Source organism: Pituophis catenifer, unplaced genomic scaffold, assembly GCF_029215685.1.
Source record: "Pituophis catenifer annectens isolate HBS135680 unplaced genomic scaffold, rPitCat1.0.hap2 SCAF_19, whole genome shotgun sequence".
Classification (NCBI taxonomy): domain Eukaryota; kingdom Metazoa; phylum Chordata; class Lepidosauria; order Squamata; family Colubridae; genus Pituophis; species Pituophis catenifer.
In genome coordinates this window covers 3,900,193-3,920,521 of record NW_027256899.1, presented here as the reverse complement: position 1 = coordinate 3,920,521, position 20,329 = coordinate 3,900,193, and the positions used below count along the sequence as shown (strand labels likewise).

General features: G+C 43.3%; 1 protein-coding gene across 1 annotated transcript; it reads right to left on the bottom strand.

The window, feature by feature from the left end:
- Nucleotides 1–246: 246 nt before the first annotated feature.
- Nucleotides 247–7,174, bottom strand: LOC139326226 (vomeronasal type-2 receptor 26-like; the record flags this gene model as incomplete). The annotated part of the gene is made up of 2 exons (XM_070956381.1): nucleotides 247–1,112; nucleotides 7,057–7,174. Coding segments are annotated over 2 exons (984 nt in total), but the record flags the coding sequence as incomplete, so codon positions are not given.
- Between the last annotated feature and the right edge of the window lie 13,155 nt (nucleotides 7,175–20,329).

Genomic DNA, 20,329 nt, shown 5'->3' with positions numbered 1-20,329 from the left:
ATTCCTCTGAATGACTTTCACATAGTTCTCTTTAGTAAAATTTATTGAGCTGAAAAGAGAGCTACAAGAATTCCAATCATTCAACAGTTTCCCATTTTTAAACAGATATTTTTTTCTTTTCCTGCATACGATCTAAATGGAAAGAATTAATATCTCCTTTCAAATAAAAGAAAGCTTCCAATATCACAATGGTGTTATATCTCATGTTTTTAGATTTGTTCTGGCTGTGAGCTGCTCCTTTGTGTTGAGGTCTGGCCTCAGAAGGATAATGTAGCACTTGGGGATGAAGATGCAGCCCAGCAGACCAGCACTGGAGGCCAGGATGGAGAAGACCTGCACAGCCACCATGGATTTCCCTTTGGTGCTCAGGTAGGTGGGCACAAAAGTCACCCAGACACTGCAGAAGACCAGCATGCTGAAGGTGATCAGCTTGGCTTCGTTGAAGGCCCCAGGCAGGTTCCTGGCCAGGAAAGCCACCGTGAAGCAGATGGCAGCCAGGAAGCCCATGTAGCTGAGGGTGACGTAGAACATGACAACGGCCCCTTCGTTGCATTGCAGGATGATCTCTCCAGGCTGGGAGTGGAGGTCAGAGTCAGGGAAGGGGGCAGAAACTCCCAGCCAGATGGAGCAGATGATAATTTGGACTGCAGAAGAAGAAAGGATGATGGAGTTGGCCAAGCTCTTCCCCAACCATCTCTTCACTCGGTTTCCTGGTTTTGTGGCCAGGAAAGCCAGAACCACCGTGATGGTTTTGGCCAAGAGAGAAGAAACGGCAACTGAGAAGATGATGCTGAAGACTGTCTGTCGGAGAAGGCAGGTGGCTTTCCTTGGTTGACCAATGAAGAGAGAAGGAGACAAGAAGCAAAGCAGGAGGGAGACCAGGAGGATGTAGGAGAGGTCCCGATTGTTGGCTTTGACAATGGGAGTTTCTCGATATCTAATAAAGATGATTAAAACAAGGCCTGAGTTTAGGAACAAGAATAGGGCAAAAGAGACCAGGATGATGCCCAGATGTTCTTCATAAGACAGGAAGGTTATAACTTTGGGGATACATTGATCTCGGTCCTCATTTGGGTAGTTATAATCTGGGCACTTGGTGCATTTTTTGGTATCTGAGAAAGCAAAAAAGCAATATTTCTTTAATATTCTGTCCTTTTATCTTACAGAAAATATCTTCTTTGGATAACAGCTGATACCACAGGCATTTTCCAAGAAGTATTTCTTAACAATTTCATTAAACAGTCACTCCTTAGAAATGCTATAGGGTCTCCTGCTTGAGGAGGGAGTAGGACTAAAAGACCTTCAAGGTTCCTTCCAGCTCTATTCTGATTGATTGATTGATCTACATGACTGGCAGAATATTTATCTAATGAGTTCCCCCCATAACTATCCACAGCACCACATTATGGACCAGTGACACCTTCTCAGTGATCCTCAAGGGGAGGATCCAATATACAGTGGATTGCAAGGTCTTTCAGAAGGTGGACCTGAAACAATTCATCTAGTTTCAAAGATCTCAGGTGTTCCTAGAAAGGTAAATTTAGCAGCACATATCCTAACTAAAAAGCAGAAGAGATATTTCCTCTGCTGTTAGTAGAGCTTGCCCAGTCTGCCACCCCCTCCTCCCATCTCCTCGCAATCCCTCCAGAGTGGAGATGGTCCCCTCCACTCTGGAAGAAGAAATTAAATCAATATCTTTAAATGTAAATGGATTGAATGCCGCGATAAAAAGAAGTAAAACATTTACTAAATTAAATAGTTTGAAGATGGACATTATATGTCTACAAGAGGTACATATCAGAAAACAACATTTAAAATTACTACAATATCCAAAGCTAGGAGTTTTATTTACATCATTAATACAACAAAGAAAAAGAGGAGTGGTGTTGTATATTAAAGAAAAATTAGAACCTAAATTACTCTTTGAAGATGAAGGAGGCAGGATTCTGATGGTGGAAGTAAAAATGAATTTTAAACAAATACTTCTGATAGCATTGTATGCACCAAATGAAAAACAAGAAGAATTTTATCGGAGATTACACAGGAAAATGATAGAACTGGACTATGAAAATGTATGTAAAATGGGTGATTTTAATGCTGTAATAGATGTGGATTTGGACTACAAAACAGTGAAGACAAATAAAAAGTCCAGAAGAACATTGCCAAAATCTTTTTTTACCATGATAGAAGAACTGAGTATTCAAGATACTTGGAGACAAAAACATTTGAAAGAGAGCCAATATACTTTTTATTCAAATAGACATTTATCATGGTCAAGGATAGATATGATATGGATGTCAACAGAACTTATAGATACTGTACAAGAAGTAAACATTGGCTCAAATATTTGGGCGGATCATATCCCAATGACAATAGTATGGAAAGGACAAAAGAAAAGGACAAGATGGACTTTGAATGCAACAATGTTAAATGAAAAAGATTTTCAGAAGTTTATGGGAAAAGAATTGGAATTCTTCTTTAAAATAAATAAAAAAGAGGATACATCACTCCACAATGTATGGGACACAATGAAAGCATATGTTAGAGGTCTGGCAATAACGTATTTGGGAAAAAAGAAGAAAAAGAAAAGGCAGAAACAGACAAGATTGGAAGAGGACTATAAGAACCTAGAGAAAGAGTTTCGGAAAGACACTCAAAATAAAAAAAAATAAAAAAATGATGGAATTGAAAAAACATGAAATAAATTTAAATGAACAGGAATCATTAGTAAATAAATTGAGAGCAACTAAGCAATTTTTTTTTGAAAATGCAAATAAACCAGGAAGGTGGTTAGCATATAAACCAGGTATCCTCAAACTACGGCCCGCGGGACAGTTCTGGCCCGCCAAAGCCATTAATCCGGCCCGTGCAGGACCACGAGGCTGCCCCGCCCACATCGCCACACCCACCTGCCGGCCCCCACCCTTCAGCCACGGGAAGGGCTTAGGTTTGCGAGGGCCGGCAGAGTGCTTTGGGGGGGGGCAGGGAAGGCCAAAAACGGGGCGGGGGAGGCTCCTTGCACCTTTACGACCGATGGACTCCAACTCTCAGAATTTTCAGGGCTGTGAAAGAATGAGGGCTGAAGCCACACGGGGGGGGGGGGGCAGGGGGGGGAGATATAAGAAGAAACATTCCGTCAGAATGTTCAAATGCACAATAATCCACTTGTAACAGCTGAATTTCTTCGCTCTTTTATCTTTGGCTGTTCCGCCCTGCTGCCCCCTCAAATCTCTCATTATGACTATAGGAGCCACCGGGGTAGCGCTACCAGTGGACGCAAATTCAAATATCCCCCCTCCCTCCCCCTCCGTATTAAGGTGAACCTTCTTTTGCATAGTCTCACCCCACCCCACCCCCGCTGATAAAAAGCGGGACTCGTTGGCCTTTGTTCTAATGACCGGGGGAGGATGCGAGGCTGAGGCTTCAGGAGGTCCTGGAGGGCGGATTCCAAGGAGGATGGAAGAAGTTGGGGCCCGCACATCCCCCTCCCCTCCCCTCCCTTAGATAAAATGGACTTTCACTCATAAACTCATCCTTCATTCCAGAGTTATCCAGATAGGAGATGTGGAGTTAGTTAAATGGGGGCAGGGTGGGGGGTATTCAAAGAATCCCACGTTGCGCAGATCCACAGAGAGGAGGGAGGTTCACCTGATGCCTGATTGACTCTCATTCCAAGCCCAAAATCTCTCCCAAACTCACATTGCCTTACCGTTGCCAGAGAAAATGGACCTTCCCTACAAGCAAAGATTCCCTCCTTGATCCCTGAGGAGATGTTTGTGACAGCTGGACCTCTCCCCCACCCCCCAGTTTGAGCAAAGCTGCCACCACGAAGCATCGTGCGCTGTCAGCGAAGGGGCATTACTCACGTTGGGACAACCAGAGGTGAGCCCAGCCCCACTGCCCAGGGCAGCTCCTTCCACAGGTGGATTGTTTTCTTTTTTCTTTTTGACGGACCGGATCTCCCCCCTCCCCCCGCTTAAATCTACTGTATTTCCTTTGTGGAATTTAGCTACCACACATAGATATCAGTCCTGGCGGTGGCCAGTGAGGCAGCCTGCCCCTGGAGAGGGAGGCAGGAAGGGCAGGCAATGGAATAGAAATAGGAGAGAATGAAATGGGAATAGGAATAGGATGGGATGGGATGGAATAACAATAGCAATAGCAATAGGATGAAGTGGGAATGGGAATGGGATGGAAATGGAAAGGAATTGAATTCAATGAGGTATCCCAGTGCACTGCCAGGATTGAAGGGGATCCTGCAGAAGATGCCCCAGGAGAGAGAGAGAGAGAGAGAGAGAGAGAGAGAGAGAGAGAGAGAGAGAGAGAGAGAGAGAGAGAGAGAGAGATGGAAAGAGAGAGAGGGGGGAGGGTAGATATAAAGATGAGAGAGAGGCTTGTTGATTGTAAGATCTTTGGGGCTGAGAAGAATTGTTGCAAAATTGAGTATTCTGAAGTGGACCACTAAACAACTTAAAAAACTATCTAGTAAAAAGAAAAGCCAACCAAAAGAGCAACATGCAAACAAAAGCAAATAAAACACTCCCAGGAGCAAAATAAATGAAAGTTTCATGTGTTTAATGGATTGCTAAATTGGACACGCCCACCCAGTCACAAGACCACCTAGCCACGCCCCCCCAGCCGGTCCGCCCCCCACCCCCAACAGTCTGAGGGACTGTGAATTAGCCCTCTGTTTAAAAAGTTTGAGGACCCCTGATATAAACTAAGAAAAGAGAAGGAGAAGCTTTGACTATGAGAGTTTCTCTGTATTTAATGAAGATGATTAAAACAAGGCCTGTGGTTAGGAACAAGAGTACAGCAAAAGAGACCAGGATGATGCCCAGATGTTCTTCATAAGAAAGGAAGGTTATAACTTTGGGGATACATTGGACTCTGTCCTCATTTGGATATTTATCATCTGGACATTCAGTGCGTTTTTCTCTATCTGAGAATGCCAAAAAACAATATTTCTTTAATATACTGGTTTTTTTTACATTTCAAGAAATACTCTTTTTGGATGACAGCTGTTACCATGGGCATTTTCCAAGAGGTATTTCTTAGCTATTTCATTAAAAAGAGCATAAGAAGGATTTTTTTTTATTATTAAAAAAGGTAGCTAGGTATATGAAGTTGAGGGAGATTCTAGGACAGTGATGGCTAACCTTTTTGCCACCGTGTGCCAGGAAGGGGGGGCGGGGGGGTCACACGCATTGCGTGCCCATACCCATAATTCTATGCGACCCACCCACCCCCCACTTACCCTGCTCCTGGCACGCAATAGTCCAGAAGGCCCATTTTTCTTTCTCACCTGACTCCAGGACCTCTCTAGGCGTCTGGGGAGGGCGAAAACAGCCTTCCCCACCCCTCCGGAGGCCAAAAATGGCCCATTTGACAACTTCCAGTCCCATCAGAACCTGAGCTCATGTGCCCACTGATATGGTTACGCGTGCCACCTGTGGCACACATGCCATAGGTTCGCCATTACGGTTCTAGGATGTTAATTATTTCCGGTGTAATGTGTAGTATCTTCATAGGAACCTACATTCTTAGAGGTTAATAATGAATCATATAAACTTTTTAGGTAAACATCCTGAGTCCTGCCACATGGCAGTTAATATACTGGACTTAGAAGATACCTACAGTATCCTGTAACATCTGGAAGCAACCTGGAATTAAGGAGAAATGTCCTATCAGTGAGAGCAATTAGCCAGTGGAACAGCTGGCCACCAGAAGTTGTGGGTGCTTCAACATTGGAGGTTTTTAAGTAGAGACTGGACAGTCACTTGTCTGAAATGGTCTAGGGCAGTGATGGCTCACCTTTTCCAGACTGAGTGCCCAAAGTGTGTGCGTGCACGAATGTGTGTGCGTTTGCCCGAACCCCCAAAGTGCAATGCACACACACACACACACACACCCTCACGCATGTGCATGCAACCTTGCACATGCCCTATCCTCCACGCTTGAGTGGCAGAGACCCAAAGACCAGCTGGCCAGCGGGAGGCACAGGCGCATGCGTGGCAGAGCTGAACTGGGGCGACGGCTCGCGTGCCATCAGAGAAAGCGCAGTGTGCCACTTCTGGCACGCATGCCATAGGTTCGCCATCATGGGTTTAGGGTATAGGGGGTGGACTAAGAAACGTCTAAGGTCCCTTCCAGCTCTATTCTATTCTGATTGATTGATTGATTGATTGATTGATTGATCTACATGACTGGCAGACTATTTGTGTAATGAGTTCCCCCCATTAACTATCCAAAGCACCAATTATGGCCCAGTGACACCTTCTCAGTGATCCTCAAGGGAGGCTAATATACAGTGGATTGCAAGGTCTTTCAGAAGGTGGACCTGAAACAATTCATCTAGTTTCAAAGAACTCAGATGTTTCTAGAAAGGTAAACTTAGAAATAAGAATACTTAATTCTACATATACTTACTGTAGCAAGAATCACATTCGCGCAATATTGGAAAGAACACAACCTACCACCAGATGGATTGATTATTCAAAAAGTATTCGAATGTGCTGAAATGAACAGATTAACTTTAGAATTAAGAGAAAAAGATAATTCAGAATACTATGCGGTGTGGGAAAAATGGTATAGGTGGATAGACAACAGAAATAAAAATAGATAATTTATATGGAAGTTGAAGAGGTATTTATAGGTATATGGATATAGAGTGGTGTTTATATGAACTGTTAATCCAATTTCTATAATTAACGACACTGTCTGACCACATATTAGTCTTTTGGAAAAGAAAAAATTACAATAAAAAAATATTTTAAAAAAGAAGAAGAAAGGAGCAGCACATATCCAAACTAAAAAGCAGAAGAGATATTTCCTCTGCGTTAGTAAAGCTTGCTCAGTCTGCCACCCCCTCCTCCCATCTCTTCCCAGCCCCTCCTTCCAAGTCTTTTTGATTTAATTCCATTTATATAAGAAATTGTGCAGGTTAAAAAAAACAACAACAGGTGAGCTTCAATCTGTCTTTTAACTGCACTTTTATGAAAATGTTCTGGATGGATCCAGTTCCACAAACTTCCCATGTTCCTCAGTGTCACTGACCTTCCTGAATGGAGAAGGTCCCCTCCGGACAAGGAATGCAGTCATAGCAGCAAACTGGCTCTCCTTCTCGAGCCCTCTTGACAAATCCAGGATGACAATTTTCCACACATTTGGACTGAGGCAGAGACTAAGCAGAAAAACAAGGAATGCCAAAGAAAAGGTGTTAGGACTCTCCGTCCATGGAAAATGGAGGGAGGAATGGATGGAGTAAGTAGCCTCTGGTCTTCACTGAGGTAAATAGGAAACCTCTGACTACTTCTAAACAGATGCAGAAGGTAAAACAAGTGGCTTATTCTTCCTTTAGTTTCTCCCTTTTGCTTTCAGAATTTAACACTGCTATAAAGGACTGTTCTATTTAATGTAGTCTAGAGGGATGGAACTGAAAAAAGATTTATATATGATGATATATTCTTATTAAAACTGATAATAAAGTTTACTGTAAAAGATTGAGGAAACTTTTATTCCATTAGATTTTTTAATGTAGAGTAAAACTATGATGAAGAAAGAAAGCTCAGACCAGTAAGATCTTGAAAGGTTTCCATAAAACATGACAAAGCCACTCCACTTAGGTCCCGTCTCTTGAAGAGCTTCCATGAGATGACACCACCTGGCATGGGAGGCCAACTACCCTGGAGACTCTAGGCTTTGCCCACTTGAAATGGGACCTCAGGCTTTGGAAAAGAGAGAAAAGACACCAACATTTCTCCCACCTTATTGAGCAACTTTAGCCGTGAAAGAGCATCTTGGTCGATAGAAAGTCTCTGTCTTTCAAAATACGCCAGAGTCTCTTCCATGACATCTTCCTTGGGGAGAACCAAGAAACTGTCAATGCTCAGATCTGCTGTTATCTCTCCATTTTGGTCCAAGTACTGTTTAAAGTGGCAAATATTGAAAAATTCATTCTTCTCCAGAAAGGGATGAAACTAGAATAGGAACATCCAGGAATTTGAAAAACAGAGAACTTTGTTTTTTATCCCACATTGAATCTTTCTTCTACAATTGTCTGATCTCCAAATATGCTTAATTAGGATACAAATACTGTCATCATCTTCATAAGTGAACAAGAAAGTTTGAGAAAAACGGATTCTTACTAACACGACAATTAAGAGACAATATGAGAGTTATGTTAAATGTACTGGAATACTATGAAGAACACCCTGGCAAACAGGTTTATTTTATTTTATTTTATTTTTGAATTTGTATACCGCCCTTCTCCCTGAGGACTCAGGGCGGTGAACAGCCAGATAAAAACATCCGATACAAATATTAAAACACATTTAAAAATATATATAGATTTGGCCCCATTAATTAAAACGATAAGCAAAACAGAACAATTAAAAAAAACCCTTAAAAAGAAATTAAGCCAGCCCGGCTTGTTGAAAAAAGAAAGTTTTAAGGGCACGGCAGAAGGCACTGAGGTCATGGATTCTCCTTATCTCAGGGGGCAACTGATTCTAGAGGGTAGGTGCCCCCACAGAGAAGGCCCTCCCCCTGGGGGTCACCAGCCTGCATTGTTTGGCTGATGGCACCCCGAGGAGGCCCTCTCTGTGGGAGCGCACGGGTCGGTGGGAGGTCGTCGGTGGCAGTAGGCGGTCTCGAAGATAGCTAGGCCCTATGCCATGGAGCGCTTTAAAGGTGATAACCAACACCTTGAAGCGCACCCGGAAGACCACCGGGAGCCAGTGCAGTTCACGCAGGAGCGGTGTTACATGGGAGCGCCACGCTGCTCCCGTCACTACCCGCGCTGCTGCGTTCTGGACCAGTTGGAGCCTCCGGGTGCTCCTCAAGGGGAGCCCCATGTAGAGAGCATTGCAGTAATCAAGGCGAGAGGTTACGAGGGCATGAGTGACTGTGCACAAGGAATCCCGATCAAGAAAGGGCCGCAACTGGCGGATCAGGCGAACCTGATAAAAGGTCCCCCTGGTTACAGCCGTCAGATGTTCCTCCAAGGACAGCTGCGTATCCAGGAGGACTCCCAGATTGCGAGCCCTCTCTGTGGGGGCCAAAGACTCGCCCCCAATAGTCAGTGATGGAGTCAACTGACTATATCGGGATGCCGGGAACCACAGCCACTCAGTCTTGGAAGGGTTGAGCTTGAGCCTGTTCCTCCCCATCCAGATCCGTACAGCCTCCAGGCACTGGGACATCACTTCAAGGGCATCGTTGGGGTGGCCTGGGGTGGAGATGTACAGCTGAGTATCATCAGCGTACTGATGGTATCTCACCCCAAAGCCACGGATGATCTCGCCCAGCGGCTTCACATAAATGTTGAACAGGAGGGGCGAGAGGACCGACCCCTGAGGCACTCCACATATAAGAGGCCTCGAGGTCGACCTCTGCCCCCCTGCCAACACGAACTGCGACCGGTCGGAGAGAAAGGAGGAGAACCACCATAACACGGTGCCCCCCATCCCCAACTCTTCCAACCAGTGCAGCATGATACCATGGTCGATGGTATCAAAAGCCGCTGAGAGGTCTAACAGGACCAGAACAGAGGAGCAACCCCTGTCCCGAGCCCTCCAGAGATCATCAACCAATGCGACCAATGCCGTTTCCGTGCTGTGCCCAGGCCTGAAACCAGACTGGAACGGATCCAGATAGGATGTTTCCTCCAGGAATTGCGGGAACTGTCGCGCGACCACACTCTCAACAACCTTCGCCAGGAAGCGAAGGTTGGAGACAGGACGGTAGTTGGCCAATATTGCTGGATCCAGGGACGGCTTCTTGAGGAGAGGCCTCACCACCGCCTCCTTCAAGGCCGCGGGGAAGTAACCCTCACTCAACGAAGCGTTGATAACACCCTGGAGCCAGCCTCGTGTAACCTCCCGGGAGGCCAGTACCAACCAGGAGGGACACGGGTCCAGTAAACATGTGGCCGCACTAAGTCTCCCCAAGATCCTGTCCACATCATCGGGAGTCACAGCATCAAACTCCTCCCAGATAACATTCTCAAGACTATTCCTCGTCACCCTGCCCTGATCTACCCAGTCAGAGTCCAAGTCCCCCCGGATCTGAGCGATTTTGTCATGCAGGTATTGTCCGAAATCCTCCGCCCTGCCTTCCAAGGGATCCTCCCACGCTCCCAGATGGAGCAGGGAGCGGGTTACCCTGAACAGGGCGGCCGGACGATTCCCTGATGACGCAATAGAGGCGGAAAAGGTTGCTTTAGTCTTTATAGATGCCCAGAAGGCATTTGATAGAGTTAATTGGGACTACATATTATTACAACTAGAATATATGGGCTTTGGGCAGAGGTTTATAAATGCGATTAAAGCTATCTATACTAAACAAAGGGCCAGATTATTAATAAATGGGGACTTGACAGAAGAATTTTCTATTGAAAAAGGCACAAGACAAGGATGTCCTCTGTCCCCCTTACTTTTTTATTCTATCATTAGAAACACTACTACGTAAAATAAGGAATGAGGAAAAAATTAAAGGCCTTGCAATTGGACAACAGATATATAAACCCAAGCTTTTGCTGATGATATGGTTTTCATTTTGGAAGAACCTGTAGAATCTTGTTTAAATTTATTAGAGACAATTGAAAAATTTGGAGTTGTAGCAGGGCTATCAATAAATAAAAAGAAAACAAATATATTAACTAAGAACATTTTAGAAGAATCAAAAGGAGATCTGCAGAAGACGACTGGATTAAATGTAGTGAATAAAGTTAAATACTTGGGAGTGTGGCTTACCAATAGGTGTTCGAGTCTACAGGAGGACAATTATAACAAACTACTAGCCCAAACCAAAAGAGATCTAGAAAAATGGGGAAAAATACAACTCTCATTACTAGGACGAGTAACAACAGTAAAATCTTACCTTTTACCGAAGTTCAATTTCTTATTCCAAACTGCCCCAGTGAACCTATCTAAAAAATTTTTAGGGAGCTAAACCAATTAACAACTAAATATGTTTGGCAGGGGAAGAAACCGCGGATCAAAAGAAAATGATGCAAGAATTAAGAGAAAGAGGAGGTTTAGGATTACCTAGTTGGGAGAATTATTATTCGGCTGCATTATTAACTTGGGTAAAAGAATGGATTACCTTAGGTAATAGTCATCTCCTTAAATTAGAAGGGTTTGACCTTCAACAAGAGTGGCATAAGGCACTTTGGCGTGAGAATACCCCACAAAGTAAATGGTTTACCCGACACTACTTAAGAAATATCTTAATTCGAAATTGGGAAAAAGTTAGTAGAAAATATTACACTAAAACACCTTGCTAGTTAGCACCTCTAGAAGCAGTGACATATCCCAACCTTTACAATGTGGCCAAAAAATTAACATATAAGGAGTTGATGAACATACAAGGGAGATTAAAATCTAGACAGGAACTAAACTCCAAAGGGGTGCAAATAGATTGGTGGAGTTACTTGCAGATCCAATCTAAATTTCAAAAGGATAAAGATGGGAAAGGCATTAATGGGGACACACAAGAGCTAGATAAAATTCTGATGGGCCAAGAAAAAGGCATGACCTCAAAAACTTATAAATTGCTTATGAAAATGGAGATAGGTGAGGAAACAGTTAAGGACACCATCATCGCTTGGGGAAAAAATTTTGGATACCCATTATATTTAGACAAATGGCAAGGGATTTGGTGGGATAATATGAAATTAGTTGTATCTACGGCGTATAAGGAAAACATCTATAAGATGATATATAGATGGCATCTACCCTCTGATAGATTAGCAAAAATGTTCCCGGGGCTTACGGCAGAATGTTGGAAATGCGGGTGGGAACATGGCACTTATTATCATCGGTGGTGGACATGTCCGAAAGCAACAGAATTTTGGGGGAAAATAAAAAAATGGCTCAATGAGATTTTAATGGTAAAAATAGATTGGAGACCAGAGGCATGCCTGCTCGGGTCCAAGCCGGAAAATATAAAAAAGGATTTGTGGTATTTGGCTTTACATATCATCACAGCGGCGAGGTTGACATACGCCCAACTCTGGAAAAACCAGAATATCCCAACAGAAGAGGCTATTATTAAAAAAATCTTAGACTGTGCGGAAGCGGATACATTAACCCAAAAATTAAAGGAGAGAGAGCAATTACAGGGAGGTTTAGTATGGGATAAATTTTATAAATGGCTAGAAAAGAGGAAAGTAAATCCCATTTTAGAGGAGGAATGATATCTGTTGAGAAACCTATCCTATATAAGATAAGTGAGGTCGGACAGACCTAATTGATATATTAAGGCATGTAAGTTGTTTTGTCTTCCCCGGATTATAATGTAGAGATACAGTACCGAACATTTATGTATTAAGGTACTGCAAAGAAGCAAGGAAATATGTATGTTTATTGTTGTTTTGTTGTTTTGTGTGTTATCTTTTTATGATGTGTTGTTTCTATGTTTTTTAAAGAAAAATGTAAATAAAGATTATTTAAAAAAGAAAAAGAATGTTTGAGAAAAAGTTGTCAATCATGTACTGACAAAATATAGAAAAAGTATATAATTGATACAATTGGTCAAATATAGGGAACATTCTAGAGCAGATGACAAATAAAATGAACAGAGAAAAAAAAAGATGATTCATAAACTCTTTGAAAACAAGAGGTTGATTCCCAGAAAGCATGGGTTGATCAAGAAGAAAGTTGTCAGGCTAATCTTCTCCCTGGTCAGCCTGATGGGAAACACATCCAGATGTGCTAATTCTAATTAATTGTAATGCAACATTAACAAAATGTTGCAGATCTGAAAGAACAAATCTCCCACCAACTCTTTTCTCAGCCTGAAAAGTTAGCCAGGATCCTTTCTGAGTTTCTTTCTCTCCCATTATGCAGCTGCAGGATTCTCCCCTCTTCTCTGATCCTTCTCTAGGCAGCCTCTCTTCCCCTCATCCCAAAAGTCATTCTCACGCATCATTATGTTATGGGGGAATTTAACCTGCCATCCGCTGGTGAGATGTCGGAGATGGCTCGGGAGTTCATGGCTTCCATGACGGCCATGGACCTGACCCAGGTAGTTCAAGGCCCCACCCACTTGGGGAATCACACTCTGGACTTGATTTTTGTCTCTGATCAGTGGCTGAATGATCTAAGAATAGGGGATATAGACATCAAGCCCTTGTCATGGTCTGATCATTCTCTCCTTCACATGGACTTTCAAGTCACTTCCACCCACCGCAGGGAGACGGAACCAACCAAATGGTTCCGTCCCAGGCGCCTGATGGACCCCAAAAGGTTCCTGATGGAGCTTGGGCCATTTCCTGAGACTCTGGCTCACAACTCGACTGAGAACCTGGTGGTCGCCTGGGACAGGGCGGCTACTGGGGCCTTGGACCGCGTTGTGCCTTTGCGGCCTCTGACCCGATGCCGATCTCGTCTAGCTCCTTGGTTTTCCGAGGAGCTGAGAGAGATGAAGCGTCAGAAAAGACACCTGGAGAGCGATTGGAGGACAAGCCGATCTGAATCTGACCGAACACAGGTGAGATCTTATATTAAGACTTACCTAGTGGCGATAAGAGTGGCGAAGTCTAGCTACTTCTCCGCTCTTATTGCATCTGCAGAGAACCGCCCAGCCGCGCTGTTTAGGGTGACCCGCTCCCTACTTCAGGTGGGGGTACGGGAAGATCCCTTAAAGGGTCGAGCTGAGGATTTTGTACAATTCCTGCATGATAAAGTCGCTCAGATTTGGGAAGGCCTGGACTCCGATTGGGTAGATCCAGGGGAGGAGACAGGGGCAGGTCTTGAGAGCGTTATCTGGGAAGAGTTTGACTCTGTGGCTCCTGAGGACGTGGACAGGATTCTGAGCAAGCTTAACGCTGCCACATGTTTATTGGACCCGTGTCCCTCCTGGTTGGTACTGGCCTCCCGGGAGATTACATGAGGCTGGCTCCAGGGGATTATAAATGCTTCTCTGAGTGAGGGTGTCTTTCCCGCCGCCTTGAAAGAGGCGGTTGTGAAGCCCCTCCTCAAGAAGCCTTCCCTGGACCCGGCTATATTATCAAATTATTGTCCAGTCTCCAATCTTCGCTTTGTTGCGAAGGTTGTTGAGAGTGTGGTGGCACGACAACTACCTCGATACCTGGATGAAGTTGTCTATCTGGATCCATTCCAGTCGGGCTTCAGGTCACGATACAGCACGGAAACGGCATTGGTCGCATTGGTGGATGATCTCTGGAGGGCTCGGGACAGAGGTTGCTCCTCTATCCTGGTCCTATTAGCTCTCTCAGCGGCTTTTGATACCATCAACCATGGTATCTTACTGCACCGGCTGGAGGGGTTAGGAATAGGGGGCACCGTGCTTCGGTGATTCTCCTCCTTCCTCTCTGACCGTTCGCAGTTTGTGTTGGCAGGGGGACAGAGGTCGACCTCGAGGCACCTTATTTGTGGGGTGCCGCAAGGGTCAATCCTCTCACCCCTTCTGTTCAACATTTATGTAAAACCGCTAGGCGAGATCATCCGTGGTTTTGGGGTGAGTGTTCATCAGTATGCTGATGACACACAGCTATACATCTCCACCCCAGACCACCCCAATGATGCCCTTGCTGTGATGTCCCATTGCCTGGAGGCCGTGTGGATCTGGATGGGGAGAAACAAGCTCAGACTCAACCCCTCCAGGACCGAGTGGCTTTGGCTTCCGGCATCCCGGTATAGTCAGCTGGTACCATCACTGACAATAGGGGATGAGATCTTGCTCCCCACAGAGAGGGCCTGCAACTTGGGTGTCCTCCTGGATTCACGGCTATCTTTAGAAGATCATTTGACGGCCGTGGCCAGGGGTGCCTTTTATCAGGTTTGCCTGATCCGCCAGTTGCGTCCCTTTCTGGATCGGGATGCCTTGCGCATGGTCACTCATGCCCTAGTTACCTCCCATATGGACTACTGTAATGCTCTCTACATGGGGCTCCCCTTGAAAAGCACCAAGAGGCTCCAACTGGTCCAGAACGTAGCCACATGGGTGATTATGGGCGCAGCTCGTTACGCCCATGTAACACCTCTCCTACGTGAGCTGCACTGGCTCCCGGTGGTCTTCCGGGTGCGATTCAAGATGTTAGTTATCACCTTTAAAGCGCTCCATGGCTTAGGACCTGGGTACCTACGAGACCGTCTTTTGCCACCAATAGCCTCCCACCGACCAGTTCGTTCTCACAGGGAGGGACTACTCAGGGTACCGTCAGTCAAATTATGCCGACTGGCGACTCCCAGGGGGAGGGCCTTCTCTCTGGGGGCTCCAACCCTTTGGAATGAACTGCCCCCGGAGATACGGAATATCCCTGATCTCCGTGCTTTCCGCCGTGCCCTCAAGACCCTGATGTTCCAACAGGCGGGGCTAAACATACGAAAATGTGAATGATTTTTTAAATGTTATCTAATTCTGGGTTTTATTTAATTGACCAAACTAAGTAATAATTTTAATTAGCAATTTTATGATGTTTGTGTGTCTATATTTTTCTTGACTGTACACCGCCTTGAGTCCTACGGGAGAAAGGCGGTATAGAAATATAATAAATAAATAAATAAATAAATAAATAAATAAATAAATAAATAAATAAATAAATAATTACACTTCCTAAATAGATTATGGGAACTCTGGTGACATAACTGGATTTCAGTAAAGGACTCACAAACAATTTTGTGGTATGATTAGAAAACTGAGGGGCGGATGGTATGATAACAAGTGGATAAAAACTGTCTTCAAAATGATACTCAAATAATTTTTAATCTTTTTAATTTTTTCCTACGACACTTGAAGGTTATGTTTGTTTACTTGATTGATTAGTCCATGGGCCAAATCAAAGTGCAGAGTCCTAAACACAAATTATTACTAAAATCTGATAAAAACAACTTAAAATGAGATTGGAATAGAATACAATAATATACGGATAAATAAAATATGATAAAATCATATTTCAATATCACCCCTTCAGTCTACCCCAATCAGTCCCACAAATGCCGAACTCAACCGAGCCATTTTGCTCAAGTTCTGAGCTGTATTAAATGTTGTTTTCAAATTCTGGCTGCAGATAAGGTGAGTCGTTTTGATATGGGATTCCCGATGGGTCCTTCGTTTGTTCTATGGACCAAGGTACCTGCCTCTCACCCTCTTATGCAGGCAGCAATCAAATAGGATGTGAGCCAGGTCTTCTGCCTCTGCCACTCTGCAAATGCAGAGACGTCCATTATAAGGTCTAGAGTGGAATCTTCCATATCTGACCATTGTGTCCAGCTGTTTGAATCTCGCTCGCGTAAATCTCTCCCTAAGATGTTTTGGCAGTTTTAACTTTAAATAGTTGTCTAGTTGAAAAGTAGGTTTGTATTTGCTCAGCCATTTCAACTTACCCACCTTACTAAGAATAGCCATGTCATTTTGAGCTTCTATATCCTTAATTCTTTGGGCAGCTGTTTTTTTGAATTGTTCTCCTGTTACGCAAGAGACAGGAAGGCCACAGCTACTTTCAAAATTAATCAGTTTAGTGATCCAAGAGGTTTGTGATTGTGAGTTTATCTGCTCTAGTAAGCATAACTTGGGGAGTCTATCAGTCTCCATTTCATTGACTTTGTGCCAGTGGTTATATGCTTTGATCTTGGATAGTGGATGAATTGTATACATTCCCAATTCAGCTCTAACTGCTGCAGCAGAGATCCTTAGATCTACACCCACAATACAGCTCAGGTGCTGGGACTGTGTTTGCTCTAGTACTGTGGTTGAGTAGAAATCCCAAACTTCTGCTCCATACAAGAGCATAGGGGGAACCTTTATATACTTTAATTAATGGGCCAGGGATTGAAGGTTAGGGATAACTTTTTGCTATTGGACATCAATTTTTCTATGTTATCATTAATACAGTCAAGCTGATAAATCCCCTTCATGCAAGATTTGATCTAAGATGCAGATCCTAGGGTAAGCTAATTTTATGTCATTTAATTTAAAGAATATAAAGTTTTTCTACTTAAAAAACCTTATTTGAAACTTTATTTAAAAAGTTTGATAAAATAACAATAGTTCAACAATTGTTGAATAAGCTGAATTGGATGGATGGACTGGAACTTAATTTCCTGCTGGCATCCCTGAAGAAAGAGTCTGTTTTGAAGGCAGGCTGCTTGGAGATGGCTGGAGAGGCCATGGACCCTGAAGACTCAAAGTGGACAGAACGGATGGCTGAAGAAATGGATTCTTTCAAGAAGTTTGATGGAGATTGGAGAATGGACTTTTCATACTTAACAGGAAAACAAGTTTTGAGAGTTGTTTCAATTTACAGGAGGTCCTATGACTTTGAGGAATGGAAAGCAGTTGCTGGGAAAGATCCTAATTAAAGTTTAAAGGAAATGTATTATTAAGCATCAAACAAAGATATTGAATCATGAACGGATTCAGGATGGATCAGAGATAATGATTGTGGTGGTCTGTGGTATATAATAAGCTCCTGCAAATTGTCTGAGAGTTAAATATAACAGACAGTTTTGAAATTTTGAAATTTAATTTTTTTTTATTGTTAACTACTTTTTTTTTATACAGCAGACAGATGACAAGTCAAGTGGTTGCAAATATATCGGTAGAAGATTATAATTGTGGACCTATTTTGCAAGGGGGAGAAATGTACATCTGTCAGTATTCAACTGGGGAACAATATATGCGTATGTGGTTTTATCTGTTTTTAATGCACATTTTTTTAAAAAAATGTTTCATCTAATTTTGTTTTGACTTTGTAATAGTTTTATTTTTTGAAGTTTGTATTTTACCTTTTTGAATAAAATAAAATTTAATGAGAGGAATATCAAGTTTCCAGAAACAATATTTATCATCAGCACACACAGAAGGGTGCATTTGTAAAAAGCAGTAGAAAAATATCTGATTTTTAGCAACTAGGACTTGACTAACAACAGAGTCTCATATAAGAACATGGATGATGGACTGGAAGAAGGATGAGGGACACCAAACTTCAAATGTATGTTTGTGAAAATGAGCTCAAAATCGTAGTTACCATATTTTTCGGAATGTAAGATGTGCCAGAGTATAAGACGCACCTACCTTTTTTGGTGAGGAAAAGAAGAAAAAGAAATCTCCCTCTGCCTCTGAGCAATTTTGCCTCCTTGCAGCAAACAGCCAGCTTTACTTTCATTTTCATTTTCAGCATAGCTTGATTAGCATAAGGGAAAAAAAATCTGCTCCAGCAATTTACCTCTTTGCAGCAACCAGCAGAGCCTTGCGCAAAACAGCTGAGAGCAAATCAGCAGAGAGTCGGGAGGCCGATCCAATCAACTTTTGCTAATAAGGCTGGGCTGAAGCTGAAAGGAGCTGTTTTTTCTTGCTGTTTCCAGAGACCAGTGGGTGGGCAGGGCTATATTCTGTGTATAAGACGCACTTAAATTTTCACCCCCTTTTAAGGGGGAAAATGGTGCGTCTTATACTCCGAAAAATAAGGTAAACAGAATCTGAGTCAGCAGGGAGATGTTCGTGGAAAGAAGGCAAATGCAGCCATAAGAATCTCAGGAAGTGAAAGTTCTGGTTTGGGGAGACCCCAACTCAAGGACCAGGTCCCCTTGCAGGCACCACTCTTGGAGGAGAATTTGCAAAAAATCTACATGGACTTCAGGGAAGGACAAGGAAGCCAAGGAACAGATCAAAGGAGCTGCTCTTAGCCTTGAGGAAAGAGAACAAGGAGAAGAGCTGAAGATCAGGAGGAGGCTGGGAGACCCTTTTCCAACAATTTGTATGCCGCCCTGAGTTTTTGGAGAGGGGTGGCATACAAATTGAATTAATAATAATAATAATAATAATAATAATAATAATAATAATAATAATAATAATAATAATAGTAATAATAAATAATAATAATAATAATAATAATAATAATAATAATAATAATAATAATAATAATAATAATAATAATAATAATAACTGGCACAATCTCTCAGTTGGAGAAGGGAGAATGCAGCCCTCTTCCAATCACTGACACAGGTTACACACGAGTGTAAGATCTGCTCACTATTATTCCAGAGTGTCAAACACGGAAAAATGAATTCAGTTACAAGAGAGGAGAATTTAGCTGAAGGAGAGAAAAAAATATGATAAAAGGATGAGCTGTTTTAGAGCTGAGCCAGTGAAGCAGAGAAGTTCAGTCTCCTCTTCATGGATTGTCTGAATGTAAAGACTGAAGAGCCATCAGTCAGAGAAGCTTTAACTGGGATTCGTGCAGAGAGGAGGGGTTGGGCTAGATGGTCTCAGGGTCTCCTCCAAATTTATAAAGGTTGTCATGCCACAACAAGTATCTATTGGGCAGTTGTTGCTCTGGCCCCACCTAGTGGCCGGGGGCAGATAAGCCTAACTGTATGGTCTGAAGCCAGACTCCCTTTTCTCTCAGCCTTTGGAGGAGACGGAAGCAGCCGGTTTGACCGAGACACATGGTCATCCACAGGCCTCCGTCCCTCACACGGAGCATCCCTGGAGAGGTTCCAGCTGCTTCTTTGTTGGCTGTTAGTTAATGCTGCCTATCTCCTATTTATATTTGATTCTCACTCTTTGCATTTCCTCAGTTTCTCCATGCCCTTTTCTCCCAATGAAACACCCAGGTCCACCCCAGGCTCCCTTTCACTGGAGGAGAAGAGGGGGGTTTAGCTGCCTGTTGAGCTGCACACAGACCCACCTGCAGTGGGGACGGAACAAAGGGGAAATTCCACCATGCTCATCACAAACCCACAAATACAGAAATTCATTTAAAAAAGAATACAGCATTTTCAAATGAGCAGGGTTTAATATTAAAATGCCATGGTATCTACTCTTTGGAACCATTATTCCCTGAGCAATTGAATTGGACAGATCTGTTGAGGTGATTCCCCTCCTTCTCCTCTGGATTCCTCCTCCAAAGGATCTAAGATGAATGGATGCATATTGGGACCCCATACCTGCCATGGCTGCAGCCTTGGAGACCCCAAACTCTTTTCTCCCTCCTTCCTTCCCCTCCTCCTCAATCTGGAGGAATAAGCGGCATTCAAGGCCTGGACCAGAGTCTTCATCATATTGTAATATTGATAGTCATTTTGGATCCAGATCCTGTTCCTTTTCTTCTGGGTCTCCAGTGGGGCTTTCTGGGTGCATCTTCTGCGGCCTTTGACAGAAAAGACATTCTTTGAAAGAGAACAGTGGAAATAATAATCTTGAAACTCTTCTTCCACAAAGAAATGGGGTTCAAAGGCAGAATCTCTTGGCCTTTCCTTTGGCAGATAACCAAAGTTCCAAATACTATGGATATATTTGAGAAGTCTGTGTTTGCTTATTTTATACCCTGCAAAATTTGTGAGGATCCAGACTTTCCCTT